Source organism: Agelaius tricolor, unplaced genomic scaffold (genome assembly GCF_023055355.1).
Source record: "Agelaius tricolor isolate 1412-34295 unplaced genomic scaffold, bAgeTri1.0.p SCAF_4, whole genome shotgun sequence".
Taxonomy (NCBI): Eukaryota; Metazoa; Chordata; class Aves; order Passeriformes; family Icteridae; genus Agelaius; species Agelaius tricolor.
Window position 1 is genome coordinate 55761348 of NW_027269264.1, and position 20217 is coordinate 55781564.

The 20217-nt window shown below is 45.7% G+C and overlaps 1 protein-coding gene across 1 annotated transcript in view; it reads right to left on the reverse strand.

Annotated features, from left to right (window-relative positions):
• Positions 1–20217, reverse strand: part of LOXHD1 (lipoxygenase homology PLAT domains 1) — an 85058-nt gene that overhangs the window by 13980 nt on the left and 50861 nt on the right. The window contains exons 21-23 of the mRNA XM_071425814.1: positions 18090–18207; positions 9790–9967; positions 4283–4468 (exon numbers count right to left, since the gene is read on the reverse strand). Of these exons, the coding sequence (XP_071281915.1) occupies positions 4283–4468; positions 9790–9967; positions 18090–18207 (482 nt within the window). The remainder of the gene's footprint in view (positions 1–4282; positions 4469–9789; positions 9968–18089; positions 18208–20217) is intronic.

Sequence of the window (20217 nt, forward strand, 5' to 3'; positions counted from 1 at the left end):
TTTGAGGCCTACATTTAGAAAGACAGCATTTCTACAGACATACAGATACTGATCTTGCATAAATGTAGAAGTAAATGAACTGAGATATGAGAAAATACATAGTGCCTATCTGAGATCAGGAGATGGGGAGTCTGGAAGTGATTAAATTTGCTCAGGGAGTCTAAATATATTAGATTGAACATCAGTATCTCAAGGTAAACAGGGGCAAGATAAAAAGACATGGAGCAAAATTAAAACTAAATTTCATTCATATCACTTTGTTGTTACCAGAATCTCACTGGTGAGCTCTAAACATCTAAAAAAATCAGGAACAAGTTCCTTGAAATTGCAGTTGTGAAGTCTTTAAACTGCCTGTTTTCAAATGAGCAACAACTTCCTCCCTAATCATTTTTACTGAAGTTAGAGAAATTAGATGGGGGCTTCATTCCTCCTTTATGTCTCATACAGAGATGTCACTCAGCAGTTTTTGTGGGGAAAATGGCATTTAAAAGCATTAAAGTGGGACCATAAAACAGGCGTGCTTTTCCAGAGGATGAAAACATGGTGTTTGCAATTTAAAGACCTCCTGATAGGCTTGCCATGGCAATTACTGTCTCTTCAACTCTGAACACCCCACTGCAGTCAAATTTCAGTGAAAGGATAAACAAAAGATGAGAACTGGGAGCAAAGCCACTGCAGCAAGGCTGCACCAAGGGAGAAGCTGAGCTGTGGTGCATGGCACAGTGAACACAATGGGCAAGGCATTTAAATGTATTTTATCCTGAAATACAGGCGGGCAGTTGGCATCTTGATATGGCAAGGAAAAGGAAGACTTTTGATGGTTAGCATTTCCCCTAACTAACCTTGATGGGGCACCTCATGCGGTGTTGTCAATTGGCCCCAAATATCAGCACAAGGAGCTGGAGCTGCTGCAGCCAGTGCAGAGGAGGCCACGGAGCTGCTGCCAGGGCTGGAGCCCCTCTGCTCTGGAGCCAGCCTGGCACAGCTGGGGCTGTTGAGCTGCACAAGAGAAGGCTCCAGGGACACCTCAGAGCCCCTGCCAGGGCCTCCAGGGACTCCAGCAGAGCTGCCCAGGGACTGGGGACAAGGCCTGCAGGGACAGCAGCCAGGCAATGGCTCCCACTGCCAGAGGGCAGGCACAGATTTTGGGCTCTTGGCAATTAGGAATTGCTGGCTGGGAGGGTGGGCAGGCCCTGGCCCAGGGTGCCCAGAGCAGCTGTGGCTGCCCCTGGATCCCTGGGAGTGCCCAAGGCCAGGCTGGATGGGGCTTGGAGCAGCCTGGGACAGTGGAAGGTGTCCCTGCCCATGGCAGGGGGGGTGGAATGAGATGATCTTTAAGGTCTCTTCCATCCCAAACCATTCTGTGATCCTGTGATTCTGTGATTCTGTGATTCTCTGATTGAGACTGATAATTTTGAAGATCAGGAAAAGACCACCAAGCATGCTCCACGTATTCAGGACGCGAGAAGCAATGGGGTGGGCCAGTGTGAGGCCAAGCCTTCCACAGGCCATTGGTAGAGAGCCATTTAGTCCAAAAAAGCCAGAAAAGAGGTAAAGAAAGAATGATCAACATCTGAAGCCTCAGAGTAGCGGTAAATACAAACACATTTTTAGTTAATACCCAAAGTCCCTCACACATCTGACAAAAAACATACTTGACCCCTGACCCTACTACTCATTTAAAAGAAATAGAGCCAGGAATTTCTAGGCAGTGCCACAGCCAATTTATATAAATTATATATAGGGAGCAGGCATATATTCAAAGGATAGCTGTATCCTGGATCTCAGCAGTAATAAATACTCTACCCACCCAACAAACTGTCATGCTGAATTGTGTGAAGTTTTAGATAGGAGATGCTTTTCACATGACTAATGCAAGAACAATGTAGACAACATATGTTATGATTTAAACAACAGTTTTCCTTCTTTCTGTGGGGAAAAGCAAGAACATTTTTGCTGAACAAAACCTGAGCATGGTGTTTATCCAAGGCTTAAATTAACCTTGCTGTCAGACAGGTCTGGTAAGGACTAGTATTTATAAGTGGAAACCAGTGTTATGAGGAAATAAGGAAAGAGAATATGAGGCTGCCATGTGTATTTATATACATATTTTAGGTTCTAGACACCCAGCTTAGTATTTTAGCTGACTTGTGGTGGTTATCTGGGTACAAGTTCTTAGCCCAGAGCAAATTTAAACTAATTGAGCCTATTTACTGCTTAGCCTAAGGCTAAACTCTGTTACCACCCTTTGCCACCAAGCAGCTGCACACAGCCAGCAATTACCAACTTGTGTCAGCAGCATGATCAGTGGCACTGAGAAGGTGAACTGTGATCACTTGTGCAAGAAGGAAAAGGCAACAAAACCCTCCTGGATTAACAGGATTTGCTCGTCATGCAGCAGGCAGCAGACTCGTGGGACTCACTGCCCAGGCTGTGTGGGTGCCAGTGTCTCCTGGAGGGCCTCGGCAAGACCTTGAATGAGAAATTCACTGGAAATTATTTAATGGACAAGAATGATATCCACTTCAGGAAATGCCCTGAGCTATTCATCATGCAAAATGAAGAGGATTGTGAAAGGATTACATGTTCAGCCTGTCCCCTTCCTCAGGCAGCCAGGGATGCTGCTGCTGGAAAGAGCTGCTCAGACCCTTGATCTGATCCAGCTCCCACCTTCCTGCATCCCAGTCAGTCCATGTGCCTGAGCCCTAAGGATCAGCTCTGCTTGGTGAGTTTATTTCATCCTGTTAGCACAGCCAGTCACCAGGGAGCCATGATGCCACTTGGGAAAATGTTCTTTTAGCACACATTTCAGCTGGTAATAGGTTTGAAAGCAAATCTGCAAGTCCATGTTGATGTCTTGGTGCTATCAGAGGATGTCTTGGAACAGCCAAAAAGCCTTTTTATTAAGCTAAAACTCTCATTCAATAGCCCTTTCCATATCTACATCTAAACTGCAGATCTAAGGAATTAGTGTTTTGGCAAAGTAATCAGGTGAAAGCAGCTCCCTTACTGCATTCAGCACCAGCTATATAACATGATATTATGGAGTTTAATCAACTAAATTGTGCTGTGTTATGGGAGTGATAAATATGAGCTCAGAGCTTGCAGTGTCTGGGAGTAAACAATCATGTCAGGTGGATGTATCTCCCATATTTCACTGCGGACAGAGGCTACCATTAGATGTGTTTTTTCTCCCTCTCAAAGACTTTCCAATGGGAAAGTCTAATCCAGAGATAGCATCTTTTATTACTAGAGCATGACATGCAGCCTTCATTATCTGCCACAACTTGGAGTAGTTGAGAGGAAGGTGGCCAGGTCACATCAATACTGGCATGAAACCCATCCCAGCCATAAACCAGCTGCCTCAGTACAACCAGGTAATGACCAAGTGGTCCCTTTGCCATTTCTCCCCAGACTGTGATAAATATTGCTGCCAAACAGCATTGTTAAGAGTGGCTCAGGTGTGAGCCTGTGTGAGCTATGGAGCTTCACCTTTGGGCTGCAGCAAGGGCTGGCCACCAGTGAGCAAGCCATTGCTAATGCAGTATAATCTCTTTTGCATGAAGATGGGACGGGATGGGATGTCACCACAGCAGTGCTAGTGATGCATTTGTTACAAGATGCCATTCGGTGCCTGAATGACAACACAAATGACTATGACAGTCCTGCTGAGCTCTGCTCTGCAGTTTGTGACACCAGTCAGGGTGTCCAGCAGCAGGGAAGTGTCAGAACCTCTCTGAGCAGCACACTGCATGCTCGCTGGCTGATGCAATGATCTTAATAAAGCCAGATACAGATCTTCATTTCTTTCTTCTGAGGCTCGCTGTGTTATGCCAGGCTGCATTTTCCCACAGGTCAGTGTCAGGCTGAGAACATTAAAGTGCTCTGGGAGCACCATGCTGGCCCTGTGTGAGAGGTGAGGGTGGACTCAGTGTGCTGGGACAGCAGGCTGGGTGGCTGTGCTCTGGGGGAGGCATCCCCAGTGCTGCAGAGGTGGCTGTAAGCTCAGAGTGAAGCTGGGGACCTGCTGCAGCAGCAGCCAGGGAGAGGGGCACCCTGAAGGGGTGTGTCCAGACAGGGGAGCTGGGACACCAACTCCCTGGATCTGGGTAAAATCCTGGTAAAAATTAAAATTAAAAATCAATATCTGGGTAAAATTACCCAGGTAATTTTCCCAGCCTGAAGCAGAGCTGGGGACTCTGCCTTCAGCCTGCCCTGTGTCTGTGTGTTCCCTCAAGTGACAACATCCCGAGCTCTCCCACCGCCCCATCGCTGCCCTGACCTTTGTTGTCATGCCAGATCCTCACTTTGCAGAGGTCTCCCAGGCTCAGCATTTCAGAGAAGCTGAATTCATCCATCTGGTTCCTCTCAAACTTGTTGGACTTGTTGGACTCCTTCAGAGGCAGGGTGCCACTGTCTCCATACTCCCCAAAGAGGATCAAGGACACGTTGGCGTCGGTGCCTGCTCCTGGAAGGAGAGAGCAGAGAAAAATGCCATGGGTTTCCCCGCCACCCTGGGCTGACCCAGCCCCCAGCTGCATGGAGAGGCAGCAAAGGCAGGCTGGAAGAGGCTGCAGGGGTGCTCATGTTTCTCTGGGCACCGCCAAGACATTTCAGTGGATTTGTGCAGGATTTGTGCAGGGAGGACAATCAGCTCTTCCAGTCCATCCCACAAATACAGCTGGATGCTTTGCCCTGGCTCTTGAGGTGCTGTGACTGTTGTGGTGGCAGTGCAGTGGGAAGCAGAAATTTCTGTTCCTGATGGAGGAGTGCCCGTCACAGCACTCTGCAGGGGATGTCAGGGTAGTAACTCACATTATTATAAAGTAGCTGGGGAAGTAAAGTGACTTATCCAGCAGAATCCACCAATCTACTGAGGAGTGTTAAAGAACATACTTTCTAACTTTTGTAGCCACAAAGTGGTGTCCTGGGCTTCCCACAGAAGCAGTATTCCTTTTCAGCATTCAGTCGTTCCCTCCTGCAGTCCCACAACCTTCTCCAAGCAATTATGGTACTCAGGATCCTTCAGCTGGGGTCTGTCTCCTCCTGCTCTTGCTGTGTTTGATGGTACAGGGATTTCAGAGCTATGTACAGATCATCAACCAAGCCAATGTGGCATCTCATGGCCCACTTCTCTCAACACCCAACAGATCTTCCTTCCATATTGCTCTTTCTCAAAGTATTGACCATGCAGCAATCAATGGAAAAAGTCCCAGTTTCTCATGAAACAGTTTGCCCTACCACCTTCCACCTTCTTCTTGTGTATATGCTAGGAAATTAAAAAATTTCCAAGATGATCTTTATTACTTGATATTGAGTGTCATTTGTCCTCTCCTGTCCGTATTTTGTCAAAGAAAACAGCCATGCTGTTTTCCGGACTTTGGGAAGTTCCAGACCAAACCACCTGCAGTGACCTTACATTTTAGCTGCAAGTGTTACATTTTCACCTGGCACTATTTATAGTTCCACCAAAACGATTGCATTTTAATTTTGACACTGTAATATAAAAGCAGATTCACGGAGAGAAATAGGATTACACATGGGCAGACAGCCATTGCTGTGTCAAAACCATTGTGGAAAACCAGATCATCAAGCTCAAATCTGCCTTACAAAGAAACTCAGCATCTGCTGCCCTCGTTTGGATAGCCCAGCTTTGAAAGTCTAACCTCCTGCCAGGCCCTTTCTTGCACAAGAGTATCACAAATCCACTTTGAGCCACATAGGCAGTGTTTCCCACAGGTCCATTCAAACACAATGCAGAGACAGAGTTAGGGGGACTGTAAACTTCTGGAGAAAGGTCCCACTTCCACATGATTATTGAATACAGAAGTTAGGAAGAAATCATGACTGTTCTTATGGAAGGACTGGGGAGAAAAAAATTGCTAGAAGAAAAAGAGGAGAAAAAGAGTCCTATAGAGGAAAGGCAAAGCAGCATGTGTCCATGCGAGAAGCTGCCCATGTTAAATTGGGGCTAATTTTCAATAGTTCCCTGGGAAGGGTTTAAGTAGGAGGAGAAAGCATCAGGGATCCAGGCAGTTCATCTGGCAGTACTTTTTATGACCCCAAAGCTTGCTGAGGTGAGGAACAAAGCAAACTGAAGTCCCTTTCCTTGCAAGGAGCAGGCTCCTAATTAATGCCAGGTCTCAAAAGGCACAGAACCAACTGTTTCCTAGCAAAACCGTCCCTGCAGGAAGAAGCTTATGAAGGTCTCATGCTGTGACATTTCCCTCACAAGCAATTAGCAGGAGATGGGAAAGTAAAAAACAGAAACGTTAAATCAATGTACATTTCACTTATTTGGGTCACTGATATTTTGTTGTTGTTGTTGTTGCTGCCAGTTCCAGGAAACTGCCAGGCACATTTAGGAACTGTAAAAAACCTGACAAATGAAGAGATGGAGGTACTGTGGTTGCACCAGCCCTAACTGGTGATGAGTGCAATAGCTCATGGATTGATTCTGGGGTCTGCAGAACTGAGCTGGACATCATCATCAACACCCTAAACAGTGGCAGAGTGTTTCCTCAGCGGGTTTCCAGCCAAGGGTGGATTTGTGTGAGTGAGTGACATGTTGAAGGCCAGAATTCCAGCCCAGATGGACCTTGAGAAACTTGAGGGGTGGGAAAGAAGAAATCCCATGGAATCCAGCAAGGAGAAATGCAAACTCCTCTGTGTGGGTTGGAATGAACCTTGCACATGCTGGGAAGCTGAAGATGTCCCAAAGTTTGCAGCAGTACCCTTCATGTTCTGATTGGATCCGAGCTAGCAGGAGGTTTCCAGAGCTCAGTGCAATTCAAAGCACTGAGTTTGAATTCCTGGGTTGTGTCAAGACACTGAGAAGAGCTTGGAGGGTGGATACTAAGAGGAACAAGAGCTGGGACACACCGATGAGAGGAGAAGCCCTGAGGGGAGCTGGGGCAGAGCACAAGGGCCCCATTGCAGGCACAGGGGTCATGATGCCAGGGCCATGCACTGCGTCACATCATTCCCCAAAAAACCAAAGCCACAGAGGTTGCTGGGGAGGCTCAGGCTGGGAATGAGGGAGAAACTCAGGAATATGGTGCAGGTCTGGGTGCAGATGCCTGAGGAGGTGGTGGCATCATCACTGTTCCTGGAGTTGTCCAGTGTTTGGCTGGGCAGTCTTAGCTAGCAACACTCCTTTGAGCAGGAAAATGGGTGAAATAACCTCTAGAGGACCCTCTAAACAGAAATCTTTATGATTATACGATTCCTTATGATTATATGAGCAGATGCTTCATTTTTAAACAAACTCTGGGCTTGAGTCACAGCCTTCTGTGGCCAAAGAATGTCTTTCTTTTTACATGAAAAAAACTTATATAAGGCACTATCAGCTGACACCAACTGTCCTAAATTATTTAATTTGTAGGTTGGAACTGAGTTGACAACATCCTAATTAATCTTATAACAGCAGAGATAAGAACCTTCTGTTGCATTAATGCTTGGAAAATGAGAAAGCAGTATTTATTCACTCTCCATCTTTATTGCATTAGCATATATACAATGCCTGCATAGAGAAAGTAAAAATTAACCAGCCAAAGGACATTTTTGTGCCTCAGAAAGAGCCATCAGGTGGTCTGCCCCTATTGCATCTATGTCTGTGGGTCCTGCCTTGAAGAAAATCAGATTGTGCTTTACATCTGAGATCAAGACCTTGGTTTTAACCAAAGATTACCCATCTGCCTTGGTAGGTGTGTGCTCTAACAACCTCCTCTTATCTATGTGCAGCCTGAGAGTCATCTGAGGTACTGCTGGTGGTAGAAAAAAGGTGATTTGAGCCTTTCAGGAGCAGAGCTGTTCCCTGCTGCAAACTCTGTAGGTTAAATTTTCACTGGAGCAGAGTGACTTTGTGAAAGACAAAATGTAACTTAAAGGTTTCCTTGAGGAAAATGTAAAACAATGCTGTTGTTAAGCATGTTTGTGTGGTGGAGAGGAAATAGCTTATGCTTTCTAGTTTGCTCCAGAATCTTCTTTGTGGGATTAATTTTCCCTAACTTTAGCCATCTAACCTAATTTAACAATGAAATCTCTGCCTGAATCTGATGAAGAAAAACTCAGAAGTCAGAAACCCTCAGGAGAGAGACCCCAGACCACTGATGAAGACTTCTCTCCCAGAAGAATTGACCAGAGACAGTCTAGACTAGGAGGAACTAAAACCAGAAATACAATTTTTCAGAGAGTGGCAAATAGGTGAAATTATTTTGCCTGTTGGTTTTTTGTTGTTTTTTTTTTTTTTTTTCCATTTTCAGTGACTCTTATGAGCTGGAAAGTTGAAATCCACTGCAAAGAAAAACTTTATAGCTAGAAATAAGCACATTTGATTCCAGCCCTTGTGCAGAATTGCTGCTCCTCAACAATGCCAGCGTGGCAGGAGATGATATAACATGTTTAAACATCACCAAGGATAAAATGTCTTTCTTCCTGAATTGGTCCAACCAGGAGTAATTGTGGAATACATAATGATCAAAAGGGGGAGATGGTTCATGACTTGCACCTGCTTTAGATAAGCTGGATGAAGTTCAGCATTGTGTCAGTGAGCTGTGTGATCTAATCACAAACAGACTCTCTGAAACCTCTCTGTAATCTGCTCTTTCCTACTGGTTGTCGCTGTTCATAATGAAATAAAATGTTTCTTCATTAATACCTGTCATCCTTCATTCAATGGGAAGGGCAGATCTGTCTGCTGCTGCTGTCATTTTCTGTTCTCTCCTCACTTCTATTTCCATCACCTTTGTGAGTGAGGGCTGGTTTTCACAAAAAAGGTCACAGAAAGATCTACCATTATATTAGATGGATGCCGAGATACACAAACAAATCTTCCTTTCTCTCTCTCTCTCTCTCTTTTGTTTTTTGTATTTCACTACACGTTTTTCAGACAAGCAACCGGCAGAGAAGATAGATAAGAAGTGGTGAGGTGGCACGAAGATGCTCTGCCAGAGAAATTTTGATATTCTTGGATCAAACTTTAGAAGCTGCATAAATTACTGCTGATAAAACCAGGGGGAAGGAAAAAAATAAAAAAAAGAAGCAACAAAGGGATAAAGAAAAGACCTTTAGAGGTCAGCAGTTGGTTATGTGCACTGGTGTGACAGAATCTCACTTGAGGAAGACACCTTTGAAACAAGACAATGTCTGGCTTGCCCCATCTTGGCACTATTCAGTTTGTATGTGGCAGCAGATTTCATCCAGCAGCCTGACAAAATTTCCCATGAAAAGAGGCAGTGATCCCAGGAAATTACATTGAAACCCCATTTCTTGGCTCTGGAAGCTCTTTCTGTATATTCTGTTCCATCTCTTCTATCTGGTGTGCATTTAGGAATGTTTTTTTTTTCACAGCCTGACATAAATGGTCTCAAAACACTTTGGAAAGGTGGGTGAATTATTGCTGCCTGCTTTAGGCCAGGCAGACAGTGCTGACTGAAAACCTGATGCACACCAGCTCTGACCCTACATTTATGGACCTGACCAAAAAAGAAAAATGTGGCAGCTGACCTCTGCAGCTTGGTCTGGTAATAGTTTCTGTTAGAGTGTCTTCAGAAGAATCAAAGAGCAGTCAGACCTGGGCCTTGTGTCTAAATATGTTATTCCCAGAGCTCAGATGAGAATGAGTCTCTTAGACACTGCCCCAGTGAACAGCCAGCCAAAATGGTTGTATTCCGGCTAAACTATGTTTTTTCAAATGTAATTTCAAATGAAGCAGATGGAGTTTTTTTTTCATTGTTCAAAAACAAACTTCACAGTAGAAAATTAATAAAATACCCAGCAAGGACCAACCTCCAATGTCACTGGTTTTAACCTGAAGAGTGTATGTGGTGTCCTCCATCATCTGCTCGTCGTTTATGACAGCTGGCATCTCGCACTCCAGGCTTCCTGTGGCATTTTTCAGCTTGGACAGCCAATCCCCATAGGTAAATGTGGCCACTTCTTGGTTAGTAAGGTTCTTCAGGGTGATCTGTGAAGAGTCAAAATGGGGGGGAAAAAACGTATCATTTGAATGAGGGCAAATGTTAAACTCATAAAGTGCATGATGTGGTAGGACATGGGAAGAGCTTGGCCATAGCTCCAAAGCCCACACTTCTGGGATAAATGGAGCTCTCTAATATGGACGACATTTGCTGTGTTGGTTTGTCCTGAGAAATGATCTTCACAGTATTGTAATGCTTTTTCAACCATGTGGCAAAGCAAAGGGAGAAATTTGGACCTCTGACCAAATGGACAAAGCCCATCTCTAAGAGGTCAGACCTCTCCTGTGAGCCAGCATGGAATTCACTCCAAAGAAGGAACAGAGTTATTAAAAACTTCACTACCTCTCCTTGAAACACTCAGCATCTTTCTTTTGCCTGTCTCCCTTGCATGAACAAGCAGAATTCATTGTAGAGAGACGCAAGCCCAAACAAGTTAAAACAAGGCACAAGATAAAATTAGGCCAGCAAAAACTTAATATTTCACACACTTCTCCCTCTGGGAAAAGGTGACAGAACAAACAGTATGCAACAGATATTAGTCACACTATCTAACGTGTCGTGGAAGCAGCTCAGATGCTGTGGTGATAAGAACAGAATGGGAATGAATTCAGAGCAGCTCAACAAGTTATTCCAACAAATGCCTAATAAAATACCCACCTTTATGTCTCTTGTTGTGTGTGGGCTCAGTGGAGCATCAGTCAAGTGGGAGGAAAGCATTACACCTGCCTGGATCAAAAACCTAGCAGTAAGCTCTAACTAAACTGGGGGAGCTGAAGAAAAGGCAGGGGACCGTGGTGTAAATTGCCATTTGTGTCACCGTCTAACAGCAACAGAGGCTGTACCTGTGTGTAGCAGAGCATCAGAAAACACTGCCTCTGCAAAGGCCATGGAAACGTGAACCCAGAAGTGCCAGGGAAGTGTGGGACAGCGTTAGGGAGGAGTGAACCAGGAGTGGTGGGAGATGTCACATTAAAAGGATGCCTGGAGGTGCACAGCTCCACCCCTGCTCCAAGCGTGGCTGCATGCTGTGCAAAGCCCTGTCCAGCTGAGCTGTGAAAATCTCCAAGGGTGCAGATTCCCCAGGCACTCTCAGTCCTCATCCAGGGTGCACCACTCTTATTGGGAAGATTTTATTCTTTGTATCTGGCCAGGGTTTTCCTCAGTGCAGCTCATGTCCATTGCCTCATGACTTTTTGCTGTCCACCTCTGAGGAGAGTGTGGATCAGTGGTTTCTGAAATCTCCTTTCAGGCAGCAGAAGACTGTGACTAGATTCCCCCTTGTCGTGGGGGGAAGCCTTTTCTCGTCATGGCTTAAAAACTCCATTTTCCTCAGCTTCCCTAGTGTGCCACGTGCTTCCTGTAGCCCCGTGACCACCTCAGTGCCCTTCCACTGTGTCTCATATATCAGCCTAAGGAAAAAAACATCAGTAAAACTTATCTTGAGATAAAATGTGCTCAGATTCTGTCTTCAAACTCCAGGTGTCCCAGTCCATGGCCTTCTATTGACCCCAACCAAGCCTTGCTAGAGTCTTCAGCAATTCAAAAGAAGACTACTGCTCCAGGTTATAAAAAAGTTGTTTTAAAGAGGGCAGTAGCTACACTGAAGATGATCAGCAAGCCATGCTGTTTGTGCATTGAATGGTTCTGTGGGTAGGACACTCATCTGGGGTTTTCAGTCTGCCTGATGCTAAAGAGGGATCTGTAACACAGCACCTTCACCCCCTGTCCCAGGGGCACAGGACATTTTTGGCTGTAGAAGATGTCCCACTTTTCTAAAAAGCTGCTTATTCATAGCCAGTGACACTATTACTTTGTGGTCAAAAAAACTGTTCTGTGAGTCAAGAGAGATTGAATCAGACCCTTGCTTTGAACCAAGCAGAAATCAGGTCTCCCCCAGCCCAGCTGGTGGCCTTTCTGCTGGGGCACACAAGTGTCCTCTCTCAAGGATGTGTGAATGATGCCTGCATCCTCTTAGGAGTCCAACCCAGAAAGTTTTCTTTGAAAAAATGAACTGTGAGCAATGTCAGATTGACTGAAAATCTATTTTCCGTAGTTATGAAAATCTGTGGTCTATTTTCCCCCCACCACAGGGCATAAACTCCATGCTGGCAGAGGTTCAGCCAGCAATACCCCTGCCCTGCTTGGGAATGACAGTGACACTGTTATAGCAAAATGTCCTGAGCAGATCTTGCAGGGAATTGTCAGGGAAGCAGTGGGGATAGAAGCAGATTAGAGTTGTCAGCTGGAGAGCACTCAGAGACACAGAGGTCAGGCCTCTCACAGACACCCAGCCCATGCTGAGCACTCCAGATGCTGTCTGAGAAAAAAAAGTCTGGCTACTAAAGCTGCTGGAGCAAAATGCCAGCTTTTCCCATCCTCAGCCCCTCACCCAGGAGGTGTGATTGCATCTGTGTGCATCTTACTGTGAAGACAGAAACACAGACCCGCCCTGGTATCCTGTTTGGGGCTGCTGATACGGCAGGAGCAGACAGGGGAAAGAAATTAATTTTATAAGTGCTTTTTGCCCAAGGGATGTCAGCCCAGAAATCCAACTCTGTCCTGAGCTGAGCCCCCAGCAGAGGAGGGGATCCTGCCCCTGTGCCCCTGGGCTCAGGTGAGAGCCCACCTGCAGAGCTGCCCCAGCCCTGGCTCCAGCAGCACAAGGAGCTGGAGCTGCTGCAGCCAGTGCAGAGGAGGCCACGGAGCTGCTGCCAGGGCTGGAGCCCCTCTGCTCTGGAGCCAGCCTGGCACAGCTGGGGCTGTTGAGCTGCACAAGAGAAGGCTCCAGGGACACCTCAGAGCCCCTGCCAGGGCCTCCAGGGGCTCCAGCAGAGCTGCCCAGGGACTGGGGACAAGGCCTGCAGGGATAGCAGCCAGGCAATGGCTCCCACTGCCAGAGGGCAGGCACAGATTTTGGGCTCTTGGCAATTAGGAATTGCTGGCTGGGAGGGTGGGCAGGCCCTGGCCCAGGGTGCCCAGAGCAGCTGGGGCTGCCCCTGGATCCCTGGGAGTGTCCCAGGCCAGGCTGGATGGGGCTTGGAGCAACCTGGGACAGTCTAAGGTGTCCCTGCCATGGCAGGGGGTGGAATGAGAGGATTTTTAAATGTAGTTTCCAACCCAAACTCTGATTCTGTGGTCACAGCAAGGGACACAGAAGCAGCAGCGGGGGCAGGCTGACCTCTGTGTCACAATGTGGGTACATTGCCTCTCACTTACCCAGCATGGACCCACTAAATGTTGGTCATCCAGCCCAAGCACATCGTGTGGTAGGACCTGGGTATCCCCAGGGAAGCCCCAGATCCCACCTAAACTGGGGGCAGGTAAGGAATTCTTGAGGCATTGCCCCCTCTCTCAGGTCTGCCTGTCTCGTGACTACACAGGGGCCCTGAGCAGTTTGTTGGAAGGGATGAAAGCTGAATGTAGCCTTTTTCAGTGACTAAAATAGCAGAAAATGAATCCCATCCTGCAGGGAGATGTTTGTGGGTGTTCCACACACAGAGGATGATGCAGGATTTTGGTTTCAATCATGAGGGTCAAGCAAGTCATCTCAGTGAGCTGAGCTGAGACTATATTTGATTTCTGCCTGTTCCTCTCAGTAAAACTAGCTCCTGCTTGGCAATGAGACCACTACTTTGCACTGCACCCAAGCTATTTTTTAGGATACCTAGAATGTGCTGTGGGCATCCAGTGTGCTTTTCAGCTCAAACTTCCTTGCTCATTATGCAAGGAGCTTAACTGGGCTGTAGAACACCAATAAGCCATGGAAAGAAAGTGGCAGAAGCGTGTATGAATAACACATTGATAATTTGCTTTGTAGCTGAGCAAATACAGTAGTTGACAGGAACATTAAACCAACAATTTGAAATTAATTGCCCACTGTCTCTGGCAATGGAAAGGTTTGACATGTCCGATTATTTGATTTACTCCTACCCAGCCTTTTTCCAGATGCCATGTAAAACATGCTCCACAGAGTCTCCCACTCTGCTGACACCAAAATACACAGCTCCTGGAATTCACCTTCAAAGGCTCAAACACAGGATTTCATGCTTCTGTTGCATGTCATTATTCTTCACTTAAACCTAGGAACTTCTGACTGTAAAACAAAAAGACTTCTCTCTTTTGCAAAGAATAAAAGTCAGCTTCAGCTATATAATTCTCAATTCTCAATAATAACTCTCAAATTCTCCTAATCTCCTTTATACAAAGGAGAAAGGACTGAATAAAGACCGAGTCCCACATGCAGGATTATTTGTGACGTTTGAATGCAATGCAATTAGTGCTTCATTAAGGCAGCTTCTTATCTGTCTGGCTTTGACAGCACAAAGTAACATTAAAATTCTGAGGGAAGCAACTCTGCAGAATTCAACAGTCTCATAATTCCTGCTATTTCACTGAGCTTTCATCCTTACTCGTTTCTAGATTTTCAACTTCAAAGCTAAGACACTGGGCAGCAGGTGAAATCATCACAGGGACTGAGAAAGCAGCTATCCCAGGAAGAGTTTTCCAAAGTATGCATTTGGATAAGTTTCCTAATTAGATTGAAATTTTTTTAATGCTGATGGTGGTGAGGCCCTGGCCCAGGGTGCCCAGAGCAGCTGTGGCTGCCCCTGGATCCCTGGAGTGTTCCAGGCCAGGCTGGATGGGGCTTGGAGCAGCCTGGGACAGTGGAAGGTGTCCCTGCACATGGCAGGGGGTGGAATGGGATGAACTTTATTGTCCTCTCCAACCCAAACCATTCTGTGATTCTATGATTTTGTTCCCTGGTTTTTCAGAAACACAGAGCAGTGTCATGGCAGCTTGGTGTGGAAGAACATGAGATTCAGCATCACATCAGTGGAAAAAATCCCCACTCTGTGTCCCTCCAGCAGTGGTGTGATCAGGAAGCATTGCTCAGCTTTGGAGAACATTCACGATGCCTGTTTGGGCATAGTAATGATCAATAATGTTAATTTTGTTGCAAAACATCAACTAATCAAATTTTGTTCCCTGTAGAGGTTTAGGTACTAGCATTTAAAACATATTGTTACTTGTGGTAGCAAGTTTGAATTTGCAGCACCAGGTTCATTACTTTGCTGAGATTCTGAATGAAATTTTAGTGCATTTTATATAGGCAGAAAAAAAAATATGACTACTTGCCTGCTTGTAAATTGAATCTTTTGGCTGTGTACAGAATCATTGATAATTCATGCATTTTAATTGGTATTTATTCATTTCTATATCTGCTAAACTAAAAGCAGTATAAATTATAGCTAGCAACAGTTTACCAAAAGACCAAAGAGAATTAAAAAGATCATTTATTGTTAGTTTAATAGAACAAGAAAACTGAGAATATAGTGTAGATAAATGGAGCAACAAATGGTTAATTACGGGGTTGATGGCTTAATCTAGCTTCTCATTTCACTGTGCTAGTTAGCACTAACTGTGAACCATCTGTCTGAGAGTTTAGCACTACCCCCACAAGTATTTCATTATGCAGTCTTAATATGCACTTTTGACAGAAATGGAAATGGGCTCCGATCAGTTTTCATGTCACACCAGGCTACGTAAGTTTTTAAGGCTGGAATACAAATCAGAGAACAAAAATCCTTCCTCCCCTCTTCCAGAACGCTTCTGTAAGCCACCCTCTGCCTGGGAATGCAAATGCTGTGTTTACCTTTGCAGGGAAGGTGGGAAAGAAAACCAATAAATACCGTTATCTACGTAACACTGGAGTTAAAAAATCCTCTGTGATGTGTTTATCTAAAAAAAAAAAATAGGAACTATAGGCATCATTTCCATAAGCTTATAAAATCATATAATTATAAAAGATGGTTTGGGTTGGAAGCAACCTTAGGGACTTTCCAGTTCAACTCCCTGCGACGGGCAGGACACCTTCCACTGTCCCAGGTTACTCCAAGCCCCATCCAGCCTGGCCTTGGGCACTGCCAGGGATCCAGGGGCAGCCCCAGCTGCTCTGGGCACCCTGGGCCGGGGCCTCAATACCCCCACAGCCAAGAGTTTCTTTCTAATGCCTAACCTAAATCTCTCCTCTTTTAGTGTAAAGCCCTTGCCCCTTGTTCCGTCACTATCTGCCCACGTAAAAAATTGCTCTTCCTCATTTTTACAAGCCCTCTGTTAAGTCTGTCTCAAGACCTGTTCTTGTTGCATGGTCCACCTGTGGCTTCTGTAGAGCTGGAAGGTGGCTGTATGTCTACTGGATGCGTACTCCTCTGAGCCCAGTTCCCTGGGAAATCTTTGCTTTTGGTAGGAAAGTCCAGCAGGATGAGGGTTTGGAACGCCTGGACAGACAAGGCAACAGGAAGGTGGGGAGGCACACCTAAAGATGCATCCATGCCTTGCCTTTGTGCTGCTGCTGATTCATGACTGCAAGACCTGGAATGTCTCTGGATGAATAAGCTTTATTTAATTTCATTTTATATGTATAAGATTTATAAAACTCAGGGGAAAGCATGTGAGAAATTACAAAGGGAGTTTGACCAAGACATCTGAATCAAATCAGACAACAGATTGAGTTATTCCTTAGGCACAGAGAGAAAAACTCTGCATCTGTGGCATAAGTTCTAAAGATATATGCTGGAGGCCTAATCCTTTGAGGAGCTGCAGAAGCATCATCATAAAATCATGGAATGTTAAGGGTTGGAAGGGACTCTAAAACTCATCCAGCCCCACCCTCTGCCATGGGCAGGGACATCCTCCACTATCCCAGAGTGCTCCAAGCTCTGTTCAACCTGGCCTTGGACAATTCTAGGGATAGGGCAGGCACAATCTCCCTGGGCAACCTGTGCCAGTATTTCACCACCCTCACAGTAAATAATTTATTCCTAATGTCCAGCCTTAATTCCTTCTCTTTCAGTTCCTCTCCTTCCCCAACTGCTGAGAAAAAAAAGTGAAAATATTGAAGTGAAAATATTGAAATAAAAATGGCACTGCAGCATGGAAATTCTTTTGACAATGAAGTCCATCACTTCACTGAAAACTGGTGGCTATGTAGGGTCAGTGTTTAGAAACACATTATCTATGTGAAAAAGACTGCAGTAAATTAGTCAAAAACGGAAAAAAGGACCCAATTAAAAAATCATGCAGTGTTCCCTCTGACCATGGTTAAGCTACTAGGTCTTAAACTGTTCTCATGAAAAGGTCAAGATATAGAAACCCAGCAGGATGTCGACTCCAGGAAAAGCATGGTAAGGAAAATGGCAGAGATGTGTTTCTCCATTAATGACATCTGATGGTCTGCAATCAGCACATCATTCCCCCTCTGTCTCAGAAATACAATTATAGGGACCCACAACAAGCAAACTACTTCTGACTGCCCAGACAGAGGTGATCCTTACAAGGAGCTGATGGTTTGACAGCAAAGATAAAGGCAAGCACTGTACTTTTGTGCAAGGTAGAACATCAGGGAGAAAGTACCATCAGTTTGCATGCTGCATGCAAAATGCAAGATAAAAAAGACACCTCATTTGTATGGACAAGAAAAGAAATAAATGTATGTGCTAGAGGAGAAGGAAAGAAGAAAGATGGGATGATCCAGCGGAATGGATGGATTTGGAAATGTCCCACCTAGCCCAGGGTGTCTCTGTCTGGCAGACAAACATCCACACTCCAAAGGATTCAGATTCCCACATGGCAGAGATCTGCAGGGGCCAAGGGCACAATCCAGGGACCAGAAAATATTGCAGGAGTCCTGGTGACAAACCAAGGCTCGTACAGAAGAGAGTGAGCAGAATTTGTGGTGAAACTATAGAATAATTTATGTTGGAAAAGTGTCCAGTATGATCACATCCACCCATTAACCCAGCACCACAGTGATCATTGTAAAACCATAGCCCACAAACGTGCCACACCCACAAGCCTTTTGAACACTTCCAGACATGATGATTCCACCACAAAAAAAGCTCCAAAGCACAGCTTTCCCCTCTGCTCTCTTCTTTTGTGACTCAATTCCTGCCGGGAAAAACCGGCAGAAAAACCGTGAGACACCAAACAGAAAAAAAATGTAGAAAATTAATGAAAATGAGTCCCTCAGTGCCTTTCTCCTCTTTGCCAGGGGCTGAGAGGCTCCAGGACAGGCAGGCTGTGAGAGACCCGTGATGCCAAGAGCGTTACCCTTTCCATGAACCAGTGCGGGCGCGTCCCCTTCCCGTCTGTCCGGATCCTCATCTTCCTGAGGGGCGCGATGTCGGCGATCTCCATGATGAAACTGTCCTCCTGGCCCCGCTCAAACCTGCAGGGATTGCAAGACCAAGGAGGTTTTCCTGCTGCTTTACAGCCTCTCACAGCATCTCTGTCCCATGCTGCAGCCCTGGCCGTGCCAACAACCTCAAATCAAAAGTTTATGAGTGTTCTTTATCGGACTTGAGCTTTCCTGCGCTGCAATCACCAGCTACTCTGCTGTTGGCAAGACACCTCGGTGCAGATTTGACAGGGATTCCTCCTTCCCTGGAAAACACAGCCCACCTGGAGCTGCTCCAGGCAGCCTGTAGCATACATTACTGTTCTGTTTGTGGCAGGAACAATAGCGGCTCACAGTCAGGCTTCTGAACATCGCCTCCCTCCTGGCAGCTGCCCACTTGCCTGTCCTTGGCCAGTTCCAGCTAGAAGGCAAAATAATTTTGCCTCATCCCCTTCCCCCTGAGGCTCAGTACAAAACTTTGTGTTTTGTGGAGAGAGGCAGTTGCTGCAGCTCAGCTGAATGTGGCACTGGGATTGGAGCCCGATGCCCAAGTTTAGTAAGCACAGGCAAATTGTGTTAGAGTGGAGACAAAGCCAACCTGATGGAATTGGGGGATTTGGATTTGCAAACTGTCTCTGCCTCTGGTAAGAACCAGGGTGGGTTTGTGTAAGCTTGCGTGAAAGACCTTCTCCAGTGCGTGGCTGCTGTGCACAGGCACAGGGATGTGCAGGAGCTGCTCATCCATAGCAATCAGCAGGAAGCAGGAGAAGGGAAAAACAGCTAACATGTGCTTCCCAAAGAAGATTACATTGGCTAGGACTGCACCTTCCCTCCCTCCTGGCATCACTGGTGTTGATGGAAAGCCTTGCTTCAGTGGATGTGCTGCCTCAGGCTCAATATTACTCTGTTCTAAACAAGTGTATCTTTCTGTTTGCTCCCTCAAATACCTGGGGACCTGCTATGGTCTTGGAGTTGGAAATCAAATCTTTTCTAAGGAGAATGGCAGCCAGATCCAGGAGGTCTACCAAGCACGTGGTGACCACTCTGCTGTTGAGGTTTCTCCTTCATGCAAACTTCTCCTTGTGGGGGAATTTCCTGAATGTGCTGAGGGGTTTGGGAAGAGCCCTGCAAACTGTGGGCACTGCCATAACAGAAACAATCCATAATGATGATATCTCATTCCTGGCAATGCACACAGCCTCCCAGTGCAGTGCCAGAATGTGGAGAAAAAAACCCAATTTTCTTTACCAACCTCTGTTCAGATTACCCCCTGCAGGATGAATGTGATTATACTCACACCATTATCTGAGCATGCATAGCTGCAGATGTTAGCAATAGGGGTTGGCTCGAGCCTCTCAGTTTTCATCCAGGCATTGCTTCCTCTGCACTCCCAGAGGCATTTGGACAGGGCATTTTGGTCCCAGTCCATTTCTAGTTATTAAGGGTTATGTTTGCTCTTTGAAAAACTCCTTTTTCTTCTTATTTGTCTTTCTGTGGTACCGGATACTGAGGCAGCCTGTCTCACTGTGAGAAATAGAATGTACTTTTGTCCCTGGACTGGATTGATTTCCACATCTATTTAACAAAAAGGTGTGACCCTTCCAGTCTGAATTGTCCTGTGATCCTATGATCAGGACAGTTTTTATTACAATCACTATTATCTACAAAGCTTCATAGAAATCTCTCACTCTGAGGCTTTCCAGGATGAGCAGCTCTAAGCTAAAATGTCTGCTAGCAAAATAAAACATTCTTTATCTTCAGCAAATGCCTTGTTTGAAGTTTGTAACACTGATACTCATCTGCTTCTTCCAAGAGGGAAGTACTAGAAGGAAGCGATTGCCAAAGTGACAAAATGGGTGACCCAGAAGCTCTTTGCTATCCCTAATTTATATGAAGATGAACATAAACCTGAAAAAAAAATTGAGAAGGGAAGAAGTAGCCAGACAAACTGACTGCTGCTATTCCCTTTTCAGGACACTGAACCATTTATCTACAGGATTTCATTAAGCTTTCCTAGCTATGCCTGCCCTTATAAATATTTCCATTGCCCAGGGGTCTTGG